Genomic DNA, 18,891 nt, shown 5'->3' with positions numbered 1-18,891 from the left:
ACAGAAATAATAATATGCGATAACCATAAAAACAGAGATGCCGCGGAAATAATACTTCATTTCATTAATGGAGAATACTGAAATATGCTTACAAATAGAAATAACCCAGCTAGGGCGACGGTAGCTTATCTCTGAGAAGAGATGTGTCGGCTACATGCCTCTGAACTGTCTTACAATGAGGCTCGAAGGCCTATTTATTGTTGAGAAACAATGGAAAACCCTTCACATTCCAAAACCTAACCCTAGAAGATGAAACGCCAAATTGTGGGCCCCGTTTTTGGGTAAGTTGGTACATCAACTTCCCGGGGTCGCGAATTGGTCATACTATCTCCGTTTGACGTGCATGATAGCCCGTTGGAAAGATCTCTCCAAGGACTACGACGAAAAAGACGATTTTTATCAGAAAAATCGTTGGCCGTGGATTTCCCAAAAAACGTCGTTTAGGGCCTCAAAACGGCTCCGGAAGTTTAGGACCCGAAAAACTGCTAAAAATAGTAAACTGTGCTATAATTAAGGAAACTGATAAAAACTGTAAGAAGCACTAGAGGGGATCCAAGTGGAATTAGCGGGTGGCCACCAATATCCACCTGGATCAGGAAGGCCTATGAGGATTGCACAATTCATAATTGTGGAATTTCCCAATTAAATATGGGTTAATTCCCAAGGAAACTACGCAAGGAAATAGGAGCTTGGCAGGCAACAAAATTGGCTAAGTATTGGCTTGAGTTTGTCTGGGAAGTAGTGAGATAGATAGAGATAGTGCAGAGGTTGCTCAAGATTGAGCAAAGCATTGTAATCTTCTCATATTTTTTGATTAATACAATATACAGATAGCAGGGGTTTTTAGTTGTGGCTTTCCTTAGAAAATTATTGTGTTGTGTGACTGAATTCTTTCTCTTATATGCTTCGTGATTTCATCGATTGTTTATTGTTTCCGCTGATGAGTAGAAGAGTAGATGCAAGTCAATTGTTTTACCATATTACAATCTGCAGTTTGAATCTACAAGGAATTTCTACAAAGGGTGACATAAGGCACCTTGACGATGTCATGGTTTTGGAGGCACATTTGGAGGCATAGCCATGGACTTTGAGCTATTTCTTGGAGTATGGAGCATTCATGACCCATTTGTCGCTTGTGGCATTTCAAGCACTTATGGAGGATGACATCATAGTGGAGGAGCTTCTTTTCCGACACATGTGGGCTATTTTGGCTCTATTTGTTATGTTTTTGAGCTTTTGTGAGGTTGGATTGTAAACTCTTATTTGATGAACACTTAAGCAAACTTGTATTAGGTATTTACTTGGAAATTAGTGAAAATAAAGGCTGTTAAGCCTTATATAAATAGAGGCTCCCTTATTTCATTTTTCATCATCACACATTTTTCACTCTTCTCTTGAAAAAGAGTGCAAATTAGTCCTTTTCTTGGGCTGCAATGTGTCTTTTCTATGGTGCAAATTCTCTTGGAGATGGAACTTTGTGTGGAGATGTGCTCTTGTGGTTGATTGAAGTATTTCTTTGGAGAATTTTGTAAGTTTCATGCTTTATCTTCTATATTTTGCATATTATATTTGTGTTGTAGGGCTTCTATCTTGTTCCTTGATTAAACACTAAATCTATGTTGAAATCTTGCTCCATTAAAGTAGGAAAGTTTGTTCTCATTGAAATCTATAAGGAAACTTTGATTGTGTATTCCTTATATTTAAATCCTCCCCTCACAAGGAAAATAGTTATGGTTTTAAAAGTGGATACCCTAGTCATCTCCCCTTATTCCATCAAAATTGTTCTCATTAATTTAGCTCTAGAAGACTCAACTAAGCCCATTTAGGATAAGGCACTAATCATAAGTTGTGTTGATCATCCTTTAAATTAACTAAATTCCTTATTCTTTACCTTTTTCTAGATGTCTAGGGTTAGCAGCTAGGGTTTTTAATGTGGAAAATTGCATAAAAGTGAATTTAAATTTGATGTTTGTGGTTCATTAAGTAGGAATTGCATTAGTAAATAACCTAAAAGCAAAATCTAGTATTGTTGCATGGTGAAACCTTCCCTTTTAGGGCTGATGCCATCTTAGTTTTGCTCCTTATGAATGTAAGTAAAAAAGGGTATTTAAAAAAAGTATTATTATTATAAAAATAACTCGAAAAAAGTAAATATGAAAAGGGGAATATTAAAATGCTGTTATATATCATTTATATTCTCACATGAATATTTTATAAAATAACTATATTCAAGTATATATCTATATATATGAGAAAAAGTGTCTTAAGTGGATTTTTTTTTTAAAGAGTACTTAAGTTTTAAAAAAGTTTAAAAAGTCAAAAAAGAGTACAAAGTATTTAAATTCCTCATGACTAAGAATGGATTATAATTTGAAAATGAAGGAAGATTTTTCTATAACGGTTTTTCAATCACAAATATCACAAATTATTTACATTAAAAGGGAGTGTCAAAGGAAAATAGATTAATATTATTATTAGCATGAGTGACAAGGAAAATTACATTAAAATTAAATTGGCAAATCAATTATCAATTCTAGAACCAAATATAGGTGAAAAAGAAGATTTTTTTCGCAAGAAACAATATGAATTTTTTTTCATAGTAATTGGTGAATCAATAGCTTCGGAGGACTGTTCTGGGCAAGACCCATGATCAATTCTCAACGGCTGCCACTATTCACCTCAATATCAAGATATTCAATTTTCTTGCCCCTTTAGGCTTATAGGAATTACTCATCACAATTTTCAACTCGTTCAAATTTTTGCCACACACACTAACATATTCTCTGGAGAATAGAACTTGGGTGGAGGGGGGTTTAAACCTACTAACTACTACTCAAGTTGTTGTCCTTTAACAAGAAACAATATGAAATTAAGGACTTACAAGTGAAAATTGATCATTATGAATGTATATCTCAATTCAATGACTATGTTTGAAGAAAAAATCGACATAATTCTCCGTTTATCCTAGTTTGAAAAATTTGGTACCTTCATAATAAACATAGAGAAAAAGCTTTTGAATTTTCTTGATAAGAAGTAGAAGGTGACACTTCAGGACATAACAGTGAAGTTGGATTTAATAGTACCTTCATCCAAAGACCTGAATGATATATCAAAGGTAAATAGTGAAGAAAGTCAAAAGTCAATATTAAAAATGCAAAAAGAATTTAATGAAGTTATCATGGCTAAAAACGAAGAAATTTCTCACTTAAAATATCATAGTTAAAAATTACTTTCACAAGTTAACAATACCAAGGCTATGAAGTGGAAATTAGAACAAGAAAAGGAAGATCTCGAGAAGAAACTAAATGAAGGCCTATCAAAACAGGATGAAGAAAATTCTTGTTTAAAGGGCTTTAATAAAAAATTGGTAGAAGAAATTAAAGCATTAAAAAATAAGTATCAAAACATTAAAAATAAAGTTGATGAGTTAGAAGCTAGAGAACATTCACGTCTTTGACATCATAATCAGAATCTACTTACACAAATTAAGAAACTTAAAAAGGATAATAAGGTTTTGGAAAACAACTGATCGAAGGGGAAGTCTTGAAATCTTCAAATGTAAAAATTCAAGTTGAGGAAAAGGGAACAAATACTGATCTAGATAATATCATGATTCAAAAGGATCCCAACCCAATTGAAGTGAAGACATACTTGAATGTTGCAGTACAAGCAACAAGAATTCCAATTGAAAATCTAGTGTGTGAAGAAAATCATTTACCTAAAGTAAGTCACGAAAACATTACAAGTATGATAAGGGAAAATCAAACTCTTTATCGACATCTTGGTCACAAGAGTAGGTACATTAACCAAGTAGGGTATTAGAATCAATTAAAAGGAAAACAATTAACATATCTTTCAAAGAATACTAATGCCAACGTTATTAAGTCTCATGATAACTATTCATTGTGGGAAGCCTATAAGTACAACGTTCCATAGAGGATCAAATTAGTATGGTTTGATCATTTTCTAGTCCAACAATTTTGTTTGACAAAGAAAGGTTCATAACATCTTGTATCATCAAAGATGTCAACTCCAAGAATTGAGAAAGATGTGAAGACATTACAAGACAAAGAAAAAGATACCAATCCTTTCCATAATTATGATTTAGGCCACACCATTTGTAAAGGGGAAGACAATGTTATGAACATAAATATATAAAATAATATAATTAAATAATAATTAGTATGATGAAAGACATGTCTCAAGTGTAGGAATTTACAGGGTAAGTTCCTCAGACAGAACACCAAAGGACACCGCTCACACACAGATCACAGATCAATACACCAGTGTTTTGACGTGGTTAAAACCCTCAAAGAGGGAAACAGTCCACGGCCTGAGCCAACGCGGCCACTTCAGGCAATTTATTAATAAAAGAATGAAAATTTACATAAGCTTCTCTCATGAACAGTTAACCTACAAATGACCCTCCATGCTCTTTAAATAGAGATCATGGACCAATCGGGTGTTAAGCCATGGATCAAGTGTCGGTAATAACGAGGAAAGAATGAACCGTCGGATCACTACATATCGTGACCATCAGATTGTAAGTTACAAAATGTACATAGTAAAGAAACACACTTTACCTAACTCTATACTAGACCAAGTTATACTTAACTATTTCCTATGTGTCGGAATATCCTAACATCCCCCCTTAAGAGCAACTTGGGATAGGATTGAAGGATTTACAAATGTGACACAATAGGAGAAGGAAGGAGGCACTAGAGCCTATCCCCCCTTAGTGACAACTTCCTGAACTCCAACCATAAATCGAAGTTTAGTGAACTTCGCCTCTGTGAGAGCCTTTGTAAAGATGTCTGCAACTTGATCATCTGTTGAACAATATTGCACTTCAAGAACATGGTCGTGAATGAGCTTTCTGATGAAGTGCATGTGCAGTTCAATTTGTTTGCTGCGCTGATGTTGGACTGGATCTTTGCATAGTTGAATGGCACTTTGATTATCACACCAAAGTGTAGTCGAATGCTGCTGCTGAAAGCCAAACTCTGACAGGATCTGACGAAGCCACAAGGCTTCCTTACTGGCTTCTACGGCACCACGATACTATGCTTTTGCTGAAGAAAGAGAAATGGCACCTTGTTTCTTGCAAGCCCATTTAATAGGTCCTGAACCAAGAGTGAACACATAACCTGCAGTAGACTTCCGATCATCAGGGTCACCAGCCCAATCGGAATCAGTGAAACCAACCAATAGAGGAGATGCTTCGGCACTGTAATGAATCCCAAACTGAACTGTACCTCGAACATAACGAAGTATTCTTTTAGCTACTTTCCAATGACTTTCACGTGGGTTTTGCATAAACCGAGCAACAAGGCCAACAACAAAGGAAAGGTTAGGACGAGTATGGGTTAGATACAAAAGTTTTCCTACAAGTTGACGGTATAAGGTAGCATCAACTTTAGGAGAAGTACAAGTGACTGAAAGTTTGACTCCAGACTGAAAGGGAGAAGGGGCTGGCTTACAGTCTTCCATGTGAAAATGGCGTAGAATATTACAGGCATACTTGGACTGGGAAAGGGAAATACCGTCCTTGGATTGCAAGACTTGAAGACCAAGAAAATAATGTAAGTGTCCTAAGTCTGTCATTTCAAACTTCCTTTTAAGGCTAGACTTCACATGGTTTATAAGGTTGGGATCACTACCAGTCAGGATAAGATCATCAACATAAAGAACAAGAATGATAAGAGACTTGCCCACTTTCTTGGTGTAGACAGTATTGTCAGAATGACACCTAGAAAAGCCATTTTCTAAAAGAAAGTTATCCATTTTGGCATACCAAGCTCGAGGAGCTTGCTTGAGACCATAAAGGGATTTCTTAAGTCGACATACAAGGCTGGAGTCTGTTTGTATAAAGCCAATAGGTTGTTCCATATAGATTTCTTCATGCAAGTCCCCATGCAAGAAGGCAGATGTAACATCCATCTAATGGACTTCTCATTTGAAAGAGGCAGCAAGGGAAAGAACAAGGCGAATAGAGTTCATTTTGGCAACAGGGGAGAAGGTTTCAGTATAGTCAATGCCTTCAACTTGTGAAAAACCCTTAGCAACAAGACGAGATTTATGTTTATCAACTTTCCCATCTGGTCCATACTTGGTTCTATAAACCCATTTGCATCTACCAAGTTTTCGTCCCTTTGGTAGAGGAACAAGATCCCATGTATCATTTGCCAATAATGAATGATATTCTTCATTCATAGCTGCTTCCCAATCTGGATGGCCTGAAGCTTCTGCAAAGGTGTCAGGATCATAATTCACTGAAGCTTGAGCCAGTAAAGAAGAGGCTCTATGAGAACGTGTACGTCGCTGATCTGTAGGATCACCGGCAAGATCCTGCTGCATCCCGAGTAGCACGGACCCATTTTGGAAGCTGAGGAGCTGAAAGAGGATCCTGAGAAGGTGGGGGAGGATTGTCATCCTCGCTTTCATCATCTGAAGAAGAAATATTTTCAAAAGTAGAAGAGATAGGAAGAGGTGGCACATCTGCCGAACTAGGCTCGTAGGCCGATATATTTTCAACAAACTTTACATCTCTTCTAATGATAACATTCTTGGACTTAAGTGGAGTAAGTCTATATCCTTTGACATCTTCAGAATATCCAACAAAAATACATTTTTCACTCTTAGGTTCTAAAGCTTTATGTTTCTCATCTGGAATATGGGCCCATGCTTCACTTCCAAAAACACGAAAGTGACTTACATCTGGTTTAATTGAGCTCCATGCTTCTTTTGGAGTGATATTCTTTGAAACCTTAGTAGGAGTGCGATTTATTATGTAATTTGCACAGTTAATTGCTTTTGCCCAATAATTAAGACTAAGTCCTTTAGATTGAAGCATACAATTAGCCATTTCCTTTAAGGTGCGATTCTTCCTTTCAGCTTCACCATTTTGTTGTGGAGTATATGGAACAGTATGTTGCATTTGAATTCCATTCTCAGTGCAAAAGTTGATGAATTTGTTGTTAACATATTCTCCGCCATTATCAGATCTTAGCTTAAGAATTTGATGTCCAGATTGCTTTTCAACAAAGGCCTTAAAGGCCAAGAACATGTTAAATACTTCACTCTTGAGTTTTAAGAAGTGTACCCAAGTGCGTCTAGAGAAATCATCAATGAAAGTTAAGAAATACTTGTAGCCAGAGAATGAAACAACTGGAAGTGGACCACATAAATCACTATGCATGAGTTGTAAAGGGGCTGAGGCGTGCCAAGAGGCACGTTTTTCAAAACTGTCCCAATGATGTTTTCCAAGTACACATCCGGAACAACCACCATCTCTGCAAGATACCATTGGAAGACTTGTCACCATATTTTCTTACATAGATTCTGAAGAGAGCGATAGTTTAAGTGACCAAATCGCTCATGCCAAAGTTTGCTCACTTCATCATCATGAACAACAAATATCGAGAGAAGATTTGATGACCCAAAGTTGTGAAACTTATACAACCTTGTAGAATCATTAGCAATGCCAGTAGCTAAAATCTGTCTAGGATCTCTTAGGTCCTTAATTACAACATCGTGAGGTGAAAATTCAACGATTTTACCTTCACCTGAATGAGTTATTTGATATACAGATAGAAGGTTGCATGATAAGGTTGGAACACATAATACATCATTAAATTGACCATTGTCTATATGAACAGTTCCAGTGCCTACAGCACTAAGAGATCTATCATCACCAACATATATATTTTTGGTGTTACAATCATTTAAAGAACAAAACATGGCTTTGTTTTTGGCCATGTGATAAGAAGCTCCAGAATCAATGAGCCACTCATGAGAATGAGAAGAAGAAGATACATTTAGTGCATAGCCAGACCGAGATGCTTGACAACCACATGCAGAAAGTGCCATTCCTGAAGATGAAGTTGAAGTTGAAGAGTGCTCCAAATGGATATTATGCTTCTTCATTGCTGCTTCCAAGGCTTCCATCTTCTTAAAGCATTTGGATTCTAAGTGGCCATCTCGATTACAAAAGTTGCAATGTCTATCAGTCTTCTTCCCTTTGTTTTTATTTGTCTTATCATTTTGTTGAAATGATTTTTCATTTTGAGGCTGAAATTGCTTAGGACCCTTGTTTGGTTTAGGACCATTCCTCTTAGGATACAACTTCTTAGGATTCTTTGAATTTGGTTGCTGCTGGGTGGCTAACGCTTTCTTAGAAGAGTTTCCAAGATGAAGAAGATCAAGGTGTAAGAGTTATTCTTGTTCTCTTATTAAAGAATCACAAAAGGAATCAAAGGAAGGGGACTTGTAGGCTTGTCCTTGAGAAATGAAGGCTTCTCTTGTAGAATGGAAGGTGGAAACAAACACAGAATAGGCTGGTCCCAACTTAGTAAGAATGGAGTAGATGAGGCTACTATCTTCTTAACCTTAACACCTTCCAAGAGAAGTCTAAGGGTCTTGAACTTGGACAAAAAATCTTCAATGCAAGAAAAATTATTGGAGTCCAATGTAAGCAACTCATTTTCAAGTTGATGGGCTTTAAGTTCATTTTTAATTCCAAAAACTTTAGTGATCTGTTTCATTGCTTCTTCAGGAGTATCAAGTTCTGCAATATGGAATCTAAGATCTGGAGAAATGGACATCCCTATCAACCCACGTGCTCGATCTTGCCTATTTTCCCATTTAGCTGCCTTATCTTCATATTTCAGTTTGGTTTCTTGGCCTGAGGCTATTCTGTAGAGACCTTTACTTCTAAGTAAATCCACAATGTAGGACCACCATTGGAAGTAGTTGGTGCTATCAAGAATAACTTGGCATGGACTTTCCATTTTAACAGAAACTGAAGCTATAGATGTTGAAACTAAGTGTTCCAATGGAAAGATCTTGAAAAATTAGGCTGGTTCAAAAAAAACGACTATGAAAACGGCTTCCGGATGAAGAAGTTATGGCTTTTTGAAGAAAAGTTGATGAAGATGCCGACAAAGTGCGGGAATGCGCGGAAATGAAAAATCCGCCCCCACAAAAAGGAGACTTGAACTCAAGACCTCTACTCTCATAAATTAGCTTTGGACCAAGTGAGCTAAACAAAAAGTTTGAGAGAGAGAGAGAGAGAGAGAGAGAGAGGGGTTGAAGCTTTGGGTTGCGTGCTTGCTTTGAGAAAGCTCTTTTTCCTTACAAAACAAAAAACACAAAACCCAACACGGACATACAAAAAAAAACGAACCTTGCGGCTCGGAATTAGCTTTAGCCGGAAACTAAATATTTTCCTCAATGTTTTTGATTTTCCAAGATCACACTAAGGCACAACGGAAAAGAGCATATGCATGAGAAAAATCCTTCCTTTCTGTTTCTGATTTTCCCAGATCGCACATAGTCGCGGGGCAAAGAGCATACGCAGAAATGAAAGGTATAGATCCGGTAATAAAATAAAGCTAAATAAACCGAAACCGAAATAAACAGAGAGAAAATAACTGTAAACTGCAAATAAACACTGTATACCTCTAGATCTTAAAAATGACGTAGCTAGGGCTACCGGAAACCTTTTCGCGTGAAACGAAAGGAGGTTCCTCACTAGAACAAATGCTACCGGCACAATAGAGCAGTCCTCTCGGCCCGAAAGTAGTCAGAAATAATAGATCTAGGAAACGACAGTCGGATGCAGTTCTACCGGCTTCAGATTTGGATCACCAACGGACGTGGCCCTCAAATAGCTCTGATACCATGTAGGAATTTACAGGGTAAGTTCCTCAGACAGAACACCAAAGGACACCGCTCACACACAGATCACAGATCAATACACCAGTATTTTGACGTGGTTAAAACCCTCAAAGAGGGAAACAGTCCACGGCCTGAGCCAACGCGGCCACTTTAGGCAATTTATTAATAAAAGAATGAAAATTTACATAAGCTTCTCTCATGAACAATTAACCTACAAATGACCCTCCATGCTCTTCAAATAGAGATCATGGACCAATCGGGTGTTAAGCCACGGATCAAGTGTTGGTAATACTGAGGAGAGAATGAACCGCTGGATCACTACATATCGTGACCGTCGGATTGTAAGTTACAAAATGTACATAGTAAAGAAACACACTTTACCTAACTCTATAATAGACCAAGTTATACTTAACTATTTCCTATGTGTCAGAATATCCTAACATCAAGGGACATGACTATTCATGGAATGACATCTTGCCTAGGTATATATACGAGGCTTTCATTGTACAATCAATTATCATTTTTTCTATTATCAATTCATATAAACATTTTTATATATTATTCACACAAATTTCTTTATATTCCAGACATTTTGAATATTTTGTGTGAGAACGAACTTTGTTTGTCTCACTCAGATCCTATGATTGCTCTCTCTTCACATTAAACGCTAAAGAATGATGAAACTTCATAGTCAATACAAAGATGGTGGCATCCTCCATGAAGTAGACCCCCACCATATCATGAACCACTTGCACTTGCTGATTGATGTGTCAGCGTAGGAATCATTCCTCCCCTTAGGGTTGGAAGCACCTAATAGGGCCTCTGGATAACCCTCCCATATTTAAGCATGGTAACATGTTTAGAAACCCTAAGTTAGGAGACATTTGAAGATGATATTTTTGTGAAGCATTTTGGTGCCATTTGCATTAGATATGGCCCACTATGATACTCTTATGTTTATTTTAACTATGATGATGAAGTCACTTGATTTTGAGGGTATGTTTCAGTTGCTTTCTCCTAGGTGTCGTTGCCATCACTTGAGGGATTGATTGAGATTTGTCTAGAAGTTCAGTGAGGACATCCAACCACACTTGATGACCCTTCAAGGCACCATAGCCAGGGCCTTGGCCACTTTATGAGGAGTGTTGACCTTGGGATATATCTAGCATTGATGATGACCTTCTCCTCTCCCTCTAGAGCATGAAATGTTTTACATTGAAGCCAAGATATTGCCTAGAAGGAAAATGTTCCCCAAAGACCACATAACACCCCCGGGTTGGCGTCGTACCTTCTTGATGGACGTTGCCTTGTATTTGGACCAATTTGATGATGATGATGATGATTTGAGATCCCTTTAAAAGGGACTTTTTGGATCATGACATCATGCCCTAGCCTTATGATGTCACCCTAATGAGGCTTGGAGTAATGATGTGGGCTTGGTTGATGATGACACATTGATGAGGAGGATTTTGCTTGATGAGTAGACACCTTATTGATGAGGAGAAGGCTTTTGAGTGAGGAGCACTCTTTTGACCCATCCATGGCACTTTTTTGATGGATATATTCACCATTAGAGGATGATGTTACCCTTGGAGGATGTTTTCCGCATTCAGATAACTATCTTTTAGGTCTGCTTGTGACCTACTTAATTTGCAATCACTTAATTGATTAATTTTAGGGCTGTTAGTCAATTTTAGACCTAAATTGACATGCTTGCCTCCTATAAATAAAGGGAAGTCGATTTAGGAGGATTCTTTGTGACACACACTTGTTATTCATTAAGAGCAATTGCACACTAATATTCTTTCTCTTGGACAAAATGGAGCATTAATGTAGCGAATTGTCTTGGGGAGGATATTATTGCTTGGAGGGGTTCTCTCTTGGATTGATGAAGTGATTCTTTGGTCAATTGTGCTAGTTTATTGTATCTTCTACCATGTTGCATATGCTATAGAATTAGGGTTGTTGCCGCTTAAATCCACACCTGGGATGTCATGGAGAAAATCTTTAACTCCACTTGGTGTGGCCTTGGGGGTAAGTTTCGAGTTGAGTTGCTGTCACTCAATTCTCAACTCCTTCGTCTAAGCTAACTCCTAAAGAAGCTATGGGGGGTGGACCCTATAAAAATAATTAAGACTCAACTAATCTATGCTAGATAAGTTAAGTTTTAGGAGTTAAAATTAAGGACCAAGACACATCCACAGTGTAAATGAAACCAATGAATTTAAAACATCAATTTTATGAGCATATAAATAATCATCTACAAGTAAGATATTGCTAATATATAAATTACTTGCAAAACAAATGATCCAAGTAAAAGATGATGAATTTGAAAGTAAAACTTGGAAATAATTGCTAAAGAAATAAATGCCAAAAAGGTATATGATAAGCGAGTACAATAATGCTCAAGATGAAATGCTTGGAAATGTAAATGCTTATAAATTTAGTGCGTATATTTGAAGAAATGATGATTGCCCCAGCAATAGATAAACCTTGCAAGACAAGGAAGCAAATAAAAGCTCAAGTACCAATATTGCAAGATGGATGCAGTAGAAGTGCTCCTGATTTATTTTAAGTTAGATGCTACTTAAGGCTAAGTTAGTTGCAAGATTGAACATGTTGCAATTGAACTTATTCTTTGGTCTTTATTCTCGCTAGGGCCCCTATCTCATAATAAGAAGGCATGGAAGAGGAAGGGTCCCTAAGTTACTACTTCAATCAACAAAGCTAAAGGTAGATTAATTATTGCAAAAAGGAGAGCCAACTATTGAAAGATTAAAATCAATTTAGAGAGTTGCCTGAGATGCAAAGTAAAATGACTAAACTAAATAGCAAATGATAAGAGATCAAACTAAACTAGATGGGTGCAATGAAGTAAGAAATGAGTAAGTGAATTGCAAGTTAAGCTAAATTGCTTAAAATGATGAAAAGATTGTATAAGAGGAACTAAATGCATAAAACAAGAACTAGCCACCTACTTTAGTGTGATTAGGCTACTCTACTTTAGTTTAGCAAGAAATGCAAATCATTCAAGCATCACAAGCAAGACCTCCCCAAATGGGGAAGGGGGGATACTTAGGGGACAAGTTCCCAAACTCCCAAGAAAAAATGACTTTTTTATTGGATTCTCCTTGTAGAATGAGGGGTGAAGAGAGATATGTTACAATGGATCCCTATGGAAAAGGAATTTTCAAGAAAAAGTTTTGGAGAGAGCTTACAACAAGATTCCCTCAAAGGGATCAATTGCTCTTCTCCAAAAGTTGGAAGTTCAGAGAAATTTTGGGGAGTCACAATGGGTATTTGGGCAAACCCAAAAGTGAATCTCCTTTACAAAAAAATTCAATGGTAATTGACTTGGCCTCGTTATGTGGCCTTCCAAATCGGCCTAGTTACCGCTCAACTAGCAGAGGACCTAAAGGGGATCCCTAAAGGGCAAATGCTAGGCAAAGGGCAACAAATGGAGACTTAGCCCACTATCACCTCCGCTAAGGCTCCCTTCTATTTATAGACGTTCACTGATGGGAGGAGACCCGGTATATTATGGAGTCACCGATGAAGGACAATCAATGAAATGATGTGGAGTGACCCTAATAATCCCTTTCTTGGAAGAGTTAGAAGGATAAGGCTATGCTTTCTAAGCAAGGTACAATGTCTTCTAGGGAAAGGAACAGAGGATTTAAGGGTTAGGTTTAGAGGATATGGTTTATGAAGGAACTTCCCAATCCCTAAAATCCTTATTGTTATTGGTATCCTAGATAGTTCTTGAAGAATTGTCTTTTCAAGGAGCAGGACCACACGGGACCAAGTGGACCCAGTCTAGGATAGGAGGAATGAGTGTGGCAACCAATGATGTTCTTACCCTAGACAAGGGGGCAAAGGATCAAAGAAAGAGTTTCACTTGAAGGTGTTGATTTGATCCTATGAGGTACTAGCCTTGGGGATGCTAAGGAAAAGTTTGATCTCGAAGCTAGGGCTTGGTTTTTTTCCCAACTCCACTGTTGGAATAGCTTCAAAATTGGAGGAAACCTTAAGGAAACACCATCCCAGGAGACCGTACGAGATCAAACTTTTTGGAGTGCTAGCTTGTCGGGAAATTGTTGCCCTAGATGCCTCAACTTGGCTATCCCTGAAAGAAGGTGAAAGAATATGATTTTTGGTGGCCACCTCTTGGTAGATCAGTGCCTTAATCTTTGGGAAAATGGAGTCTATGATGAATGTGAGGAGGATTTCTTGATTCCCAGTCAAGGAGGCCTCAAGACCAATGTTGCACAAAGCGCGATCGGGATTTAATCGGCGCCGGGAAAAAAGCGGAAAAAATCGACAAAAGCGGGAAAAAAGCGGAAAAAAGCGGGAAAAAAGCGTTTGGCACAAAAATATTCATTTTTTTTCAATTTTTTTAATATCTAAACCATCTACAACATAAAATAAATACATTGACACATAAATATGATAAAAAAACTAATATATAAGATGTTTAATATCATTTCTAGCGCTAAAATCACACATAACATTGAATCATGTCCTGAATAGTAAGTCCTGAGTCCCAAGTCCAACTCAGCCTCAAAATATCAACAAAAAATATGATAATGTATCTCATCATGTCATAATGTCATATACAATAAAATGAAAGTCTAATCCTATTGATTTCCTCTGCCCCTCTTGCGAGAAAATGGCACAGCTTTCTCTTTCCCTCTAGATGTAGAAGCTGGTGCCTGTGCTGGTGGAAATGGCAGTGGAGTCTGACGTGCTCTAGAAGCTGAAGAACTAGTAGTAGCAGCTACAGGAGGCTTAGGTGGACGGAGACCACGTCCTCTACTGGTGGTAGTGGTAGCCCGGGTAGCCCGGGTAGGCGGTGTCACCTCCTCCTCCTGCTCCTCCAACTCCTCCTCCTCCTGCTCCTGCTCCTGCTCCTCCTCCCCCTCCTCCTCCCCCTCATCCTGCACTAACCAATCCTCAGTGGGATCCATGAGAGGCCTCTCGGTCTCAACCCTCCATTCAGCAGTGGTGTCAATCCCATCCAATGAGATGGCTTCCGTATCAGGTGTCTTACTCTTCTCTAGTTGTCTCACCCACAATCGAAGATTGTAGTAGACATAGACCATGTCATTAAGTCTATGGGACTCCAACCTGTACAAAGTTCATGAAATAATAATTAATAATTAATATTATAAAAAAAATATTGTTTAAAACTTTAATGAATTCAAAAATTTATTTGGAAATTTGCAATATTTTAAATGTTTAAGTGTTAACCTATTGCGCTTCTTGTTGTGTATTTTTTCAAATACACTCCAATTGCGCTCACATCCCGAGGAGCTGCATGTTTGGCTGAGGATGCGTACGGCAAGATTTTGCAAAAGGGGTACTCTGCCACCATACATCTTCCACCATGCGTCTACAACAAAATTACAAATAAAATTTTAAATAAACATAAGAAAAAAATGGAATTTGAAGAAACAATGAAATTTGAAAGTTGAAACAAAGTTACAAAGTACATACTACAAACTAAAAAATACCTGGCATTTTAATCGTCCTATCAATGACAACCATCTCAAAGCCAAATGTGCCACCTGACAACTTATATTGCTCAATTTGTCTAGAGATCTCCATACGTTCTTCTGGAGATCTCACCATCTTCTGGACACAGGTTAATAATCCTTCCACGACCTCAACATCAAAATTAAACCCACATGCATAAGAAAATGCAGGGTTCAAGAAAAGCCCAGCAGCATGAATGGGACGATGGAGTGTGTTGTTCCATCGCTCATCAATGACTTCCCATAGAAGGAGTTGTCTCTGAAACCCATCATCTCCCTTATCATCATAGTAGGACCGAATGGCTTCTTTGGCCCTGTCCATGGCTTCATACAAATAGCCCATTGCGGGCTTCTCACCATCAACCAACCGAAGAACCTTTACCAAAGGTTCTGTAACAGCGCACACCTCCTGCACTCCCGCCCAGAAGTCTTCCTGGTATGAAACTAGTCTGCAGACGGCCTCTCCTTCTGGTTTGCGGCTCATTGACGAAGCACGCCACTCCTCTGAAAGAAACATTCTCTTCAAATCCCACATAGAATTCAAGAGGGATTGAAGAGATATGAAACTCGTCGCAAACCGTGTAATGGCGGGGCGCACCAACTCTTTGTTGTTGGTGCATTTTCTCATCAAGCTAAGCACAGATGTGTGATTGTAAATAAATTTTGTGATGCCTTTTGATGAGTCAACAACCTCTTTGACAAAGGGAATTTTCCCTATGTCCTCTAACATCAAATCAATACAATGGGCAGCACAAGGTGTCCAAAATAAAGCAGGATGCCTGTCCATAAGCATTCTACCAGCAGCAACATAATTTGCAGCATTGTCCGTTATGACTTGGACAACATTTTCTGCACCCACCTCCAAAATAAACACATCCAGCAAATCACATAAAGTTCTTGCATCTTTGATTTGATGAGTTGCATCAACAGATTTGATAAACATAGTCCCCTTGGGACAACTAACCAAGAAGTTTATAAGGGTTCTCCCCTTTTGGTCAGTCCAACCATCTGACATAACAGTGCATCCTGTTTGTGCCCATGATGCCCTAAAATCCTCCAATCTTTGGGTGCAGTCACGCTTTTCATCTTGAAGAAGCCGGCCTCTGAAATCATGAAGAGAAGGGATTTTGTACCCCGGGCCAACACTGGCAATAGCATCAACAGTAGGTTGGAAAAATGGATTACTCCTTACAATGCTGAAAGGAATATCACTCCAGAGGAGAAATTTTGTCATCAACTTGTCAGCTTGTTCTTTTTCAGTTCTTTTTAGCATTGAACCAATAGTTGGTTGTGAACTAGGTGTGGTTCGAGGAACAAAATATGATGATGCAGCTACCGGATTGACTGACGCTGCAGTAGAACCAGTGCCACTTGGCCCACTTCCTTCAACTGACCTTTTTAGTTGCCTTTTGAGTTCTTTGGCATCTCTAGTGTGCTCTAATTCTCCCAATGCTCTCATGGCTTTTTGGATAATTTCAGCATTTGTATTTAGACAGGGCCCCACATCATGTCCAGGGATTTGTGCAAGGTGGAACTTCAACCTGTACACCCCCCCGAATATTTCCTTTCCACACAACTTGCAATACAAGTTTTGTCTATCATTCGGAGTTTTAGGGTCACCATATTCCCAGAAAGGATCCAATTTCCTTGGCATGTTTGTTTTTGAATTTTGAATTTGCAAACCTATGGAAAAATAAGGATTAGGAAATAGGAATTTAGGATTACATAATACAAATTACAATTTAGCATTTGCAAAATTACAAGTTAATTATTTCCAAAATCCCAATTTCTAAACCCAAGTTACCCAACCAAATGCCAATGGCAAATGCCAAAAAACAATGAAAATTAAAAAAAAATAAACAATGTTTAAAAAAAATGAGAAAATAAAAATAAAAAATTGGTTCTCATAGTCATAACAAATTAGCCATCCCAAATCAATGAAAAATTTCAAAAAATTCTTTAAAAACAATGAAAACCAAAGTTTTTATAGAAGCAAAACCAAAAAAAATTAATCTACATACCTCTTTTATGGACAAATTGGTGATCTTGGCTTGGATTCCTCCTAAAAACGCTTGGATTCGCTCCCAAATCCGACGGAAACCCTTCAGCTCCTCTCCCTCACTTCTTCTCCTCCTCCTCCGCGCGGCGACAGCACAATGAATTAAAAAAAAATCGAATTTGCCATATAAAACCCCGCTGCCCGCGCCTCCCACGATTTTTACGCAAAAAATCGCGATTTTTTTCGAAAAAATCGCGATATTTTCAAAAAATCGCGATTTTTTCGATAAAAATCGGTATAAAAAAAAAGTGGCGATTTTTACGGATAAAAATCGCGATTTGATCGGGCAGAGGAAAAAATCGCGATTTTCCGATAAAATCGCGATTTTATCGCGATTTTAACAACACTGCTCAAGACCACCTCTCTAGTCTTCTAGGTCAAGGAGAAGCAATCTTGCAACTTTTATACTTTGATGTGCAAAGGAAATGGCTTATCAAGGTCAAATTCTTTGATATAATTATCCCTAGGAGATTTCGTTCATATTACATGGCCCATACATTGAGAAATGCTATAATAAAGATAAAATTCCACAATTTTAAGCAATAAATGCATGCAGCTATTAGCCCTAGAACAACGAAAATCCCACTCCAATGTATATGACAAAGTAAAAAATAATAACATTAAAAGAATGTACTTACATGTAACATAATATATCCAACCATTCACAATTGACAAGAGAGAAGCTCCAAGAGAAGATAGACCAATATCCACACATCAAAATTCATCCATAAAGCTCCAATTTATCCTCTAGAAAAAGTGCTAAATTCTCAAGAGAGAGAAAAGATCCAATCCAAAGTGATGATGAGCAAATGAGCTCATCTCACTTGTATTTATACACAACTTAGGAGTTTGAATTAACCTCCTTGGCCTACATAAGCCCCGAAAATAAAATAATGTTCTAATAATTCAACGTTTGGTGACAAGCCCACCAAACTAGCTCATAAATGAAAAGGCAAGCCTCTCAAGAGGTCAAATAATAATCTATGCATGTAGTAGGGCCCTCTAAGAGGCCTAATGAGGTCCATGGGTGCCACAATGAAGAGTAGGACCCTCAAAAGTAGTGGACAAGGGGGTGGCCCTTCGTAATACCCTGTGGTGCTCCAAATGACATGTGGGGGCACACAAGTGTCCTCATGGGTCTCCAAACAAATCGAAGATGCCAGTAGATCGCCTGCAAGGGCTAAGATGATGGTGTAGGTGATGCCACATCATCGTGCAAGTCCTGGATCATCTGCCAAGTGTGTGGTGCAAATCTAGAGCCAATTGGGCATGATGGATTAGTTGCATCTCCCTCGTCCAATAAGTGAACCACGAGCAATCTCTGAATGGCTGTGGGCATCCATGAAGTGTTGTTTGCTACCGTGTAGGCCCATGGATCTCAACACACACCCTACAAGTGCCAATATAGCCCTCTAAAGGATTAGGACCCCATATAGGGAGACCAAACCGAAAATGGAGACCATTTGCAATCCTGCATAAGATCCAATGCGTCCCCTAGCCTTCCAGTGCAACAAGTCATTAGAGAAATCGAGGAAATGAGCTTGCCAACCATGGACCACAGGTGGGGACTTCATAATGGCACACCCTTCCATAATGGGCTTCAGGATGTGCCAATGCCTC

At 38.2% G+C, this 18,891-nt stretch overlaps 2 protein-coding genes across 3 annotated transcripts in view; one reads left to right on the top strand and one right to left on the bottom strand.

The window, feature by feature from the left end:
• The window catches only part of LOC149150677 (Cysteine proteinases superfamily protein), a 261,323-nt gene that overhangs the window by 23,150 nt on the left and 219,282 nt on the right, over positions 1-18,891 (top strand). The gene's annotated exons all lie outside the window — the stretch shown is intronic.
• LOC149150678 (uncharacterized) lies at positions 14,082-15,353 on the bottom strand. The gene is made up of 2 exons (XM_089441126.1): positions 14,929-15,353; positions 14,082-14,805 (listed from the first exon to the last, which is right to left on the bottom strand). Exons 1-2 carry the CDS (start codon positions 15,054-15,056, stop codon positions 14,316-14,318), a joined length of 618 nt encoding a protein of 205 aa, XP_089297252.1. The 5' UTR covers positions 15,057-15,353; the 3' UTR covers positions 14,082-14,315.

Source organism: Pinus tabuliformis, chromosome 9 (assembly GCF_031772625.1).
Source record: "Pinus tabuliformis cultivar Carrire ecotype Pingquan chromosome 9, CPIR1, whole genome shotgun sequence".
Lineage (NCBI taxonomy): Eukaryota > Viridiplantae > Streptophyta > Pinopsida > Pinales > Pinaceae > Pinus > Pinus tabuliformis.
The sequence above is the reverse complement of the archived record's forward strand: the minus strand, read 5'-3'. Positions and strand labels throughout refer to the sequence as shown.

Bases quoted from the DNA above. Each gene is read 5' to 3' on its own strand.
- LOC149150678 (XM_089441126.1), bottom strand. From the start codon at position 15,056: ATGTATGGTGGCAGAGTACCCCTTTTGCAAAATCTTGCCGTACGCATC. The intron at 14,806-14,928 runs GTTAACACTTAA...AACTTTGTACAG, and splicing joins CACAACAAGAAGCGCAATAG to GTTGGAGTCCCATAGACTTA.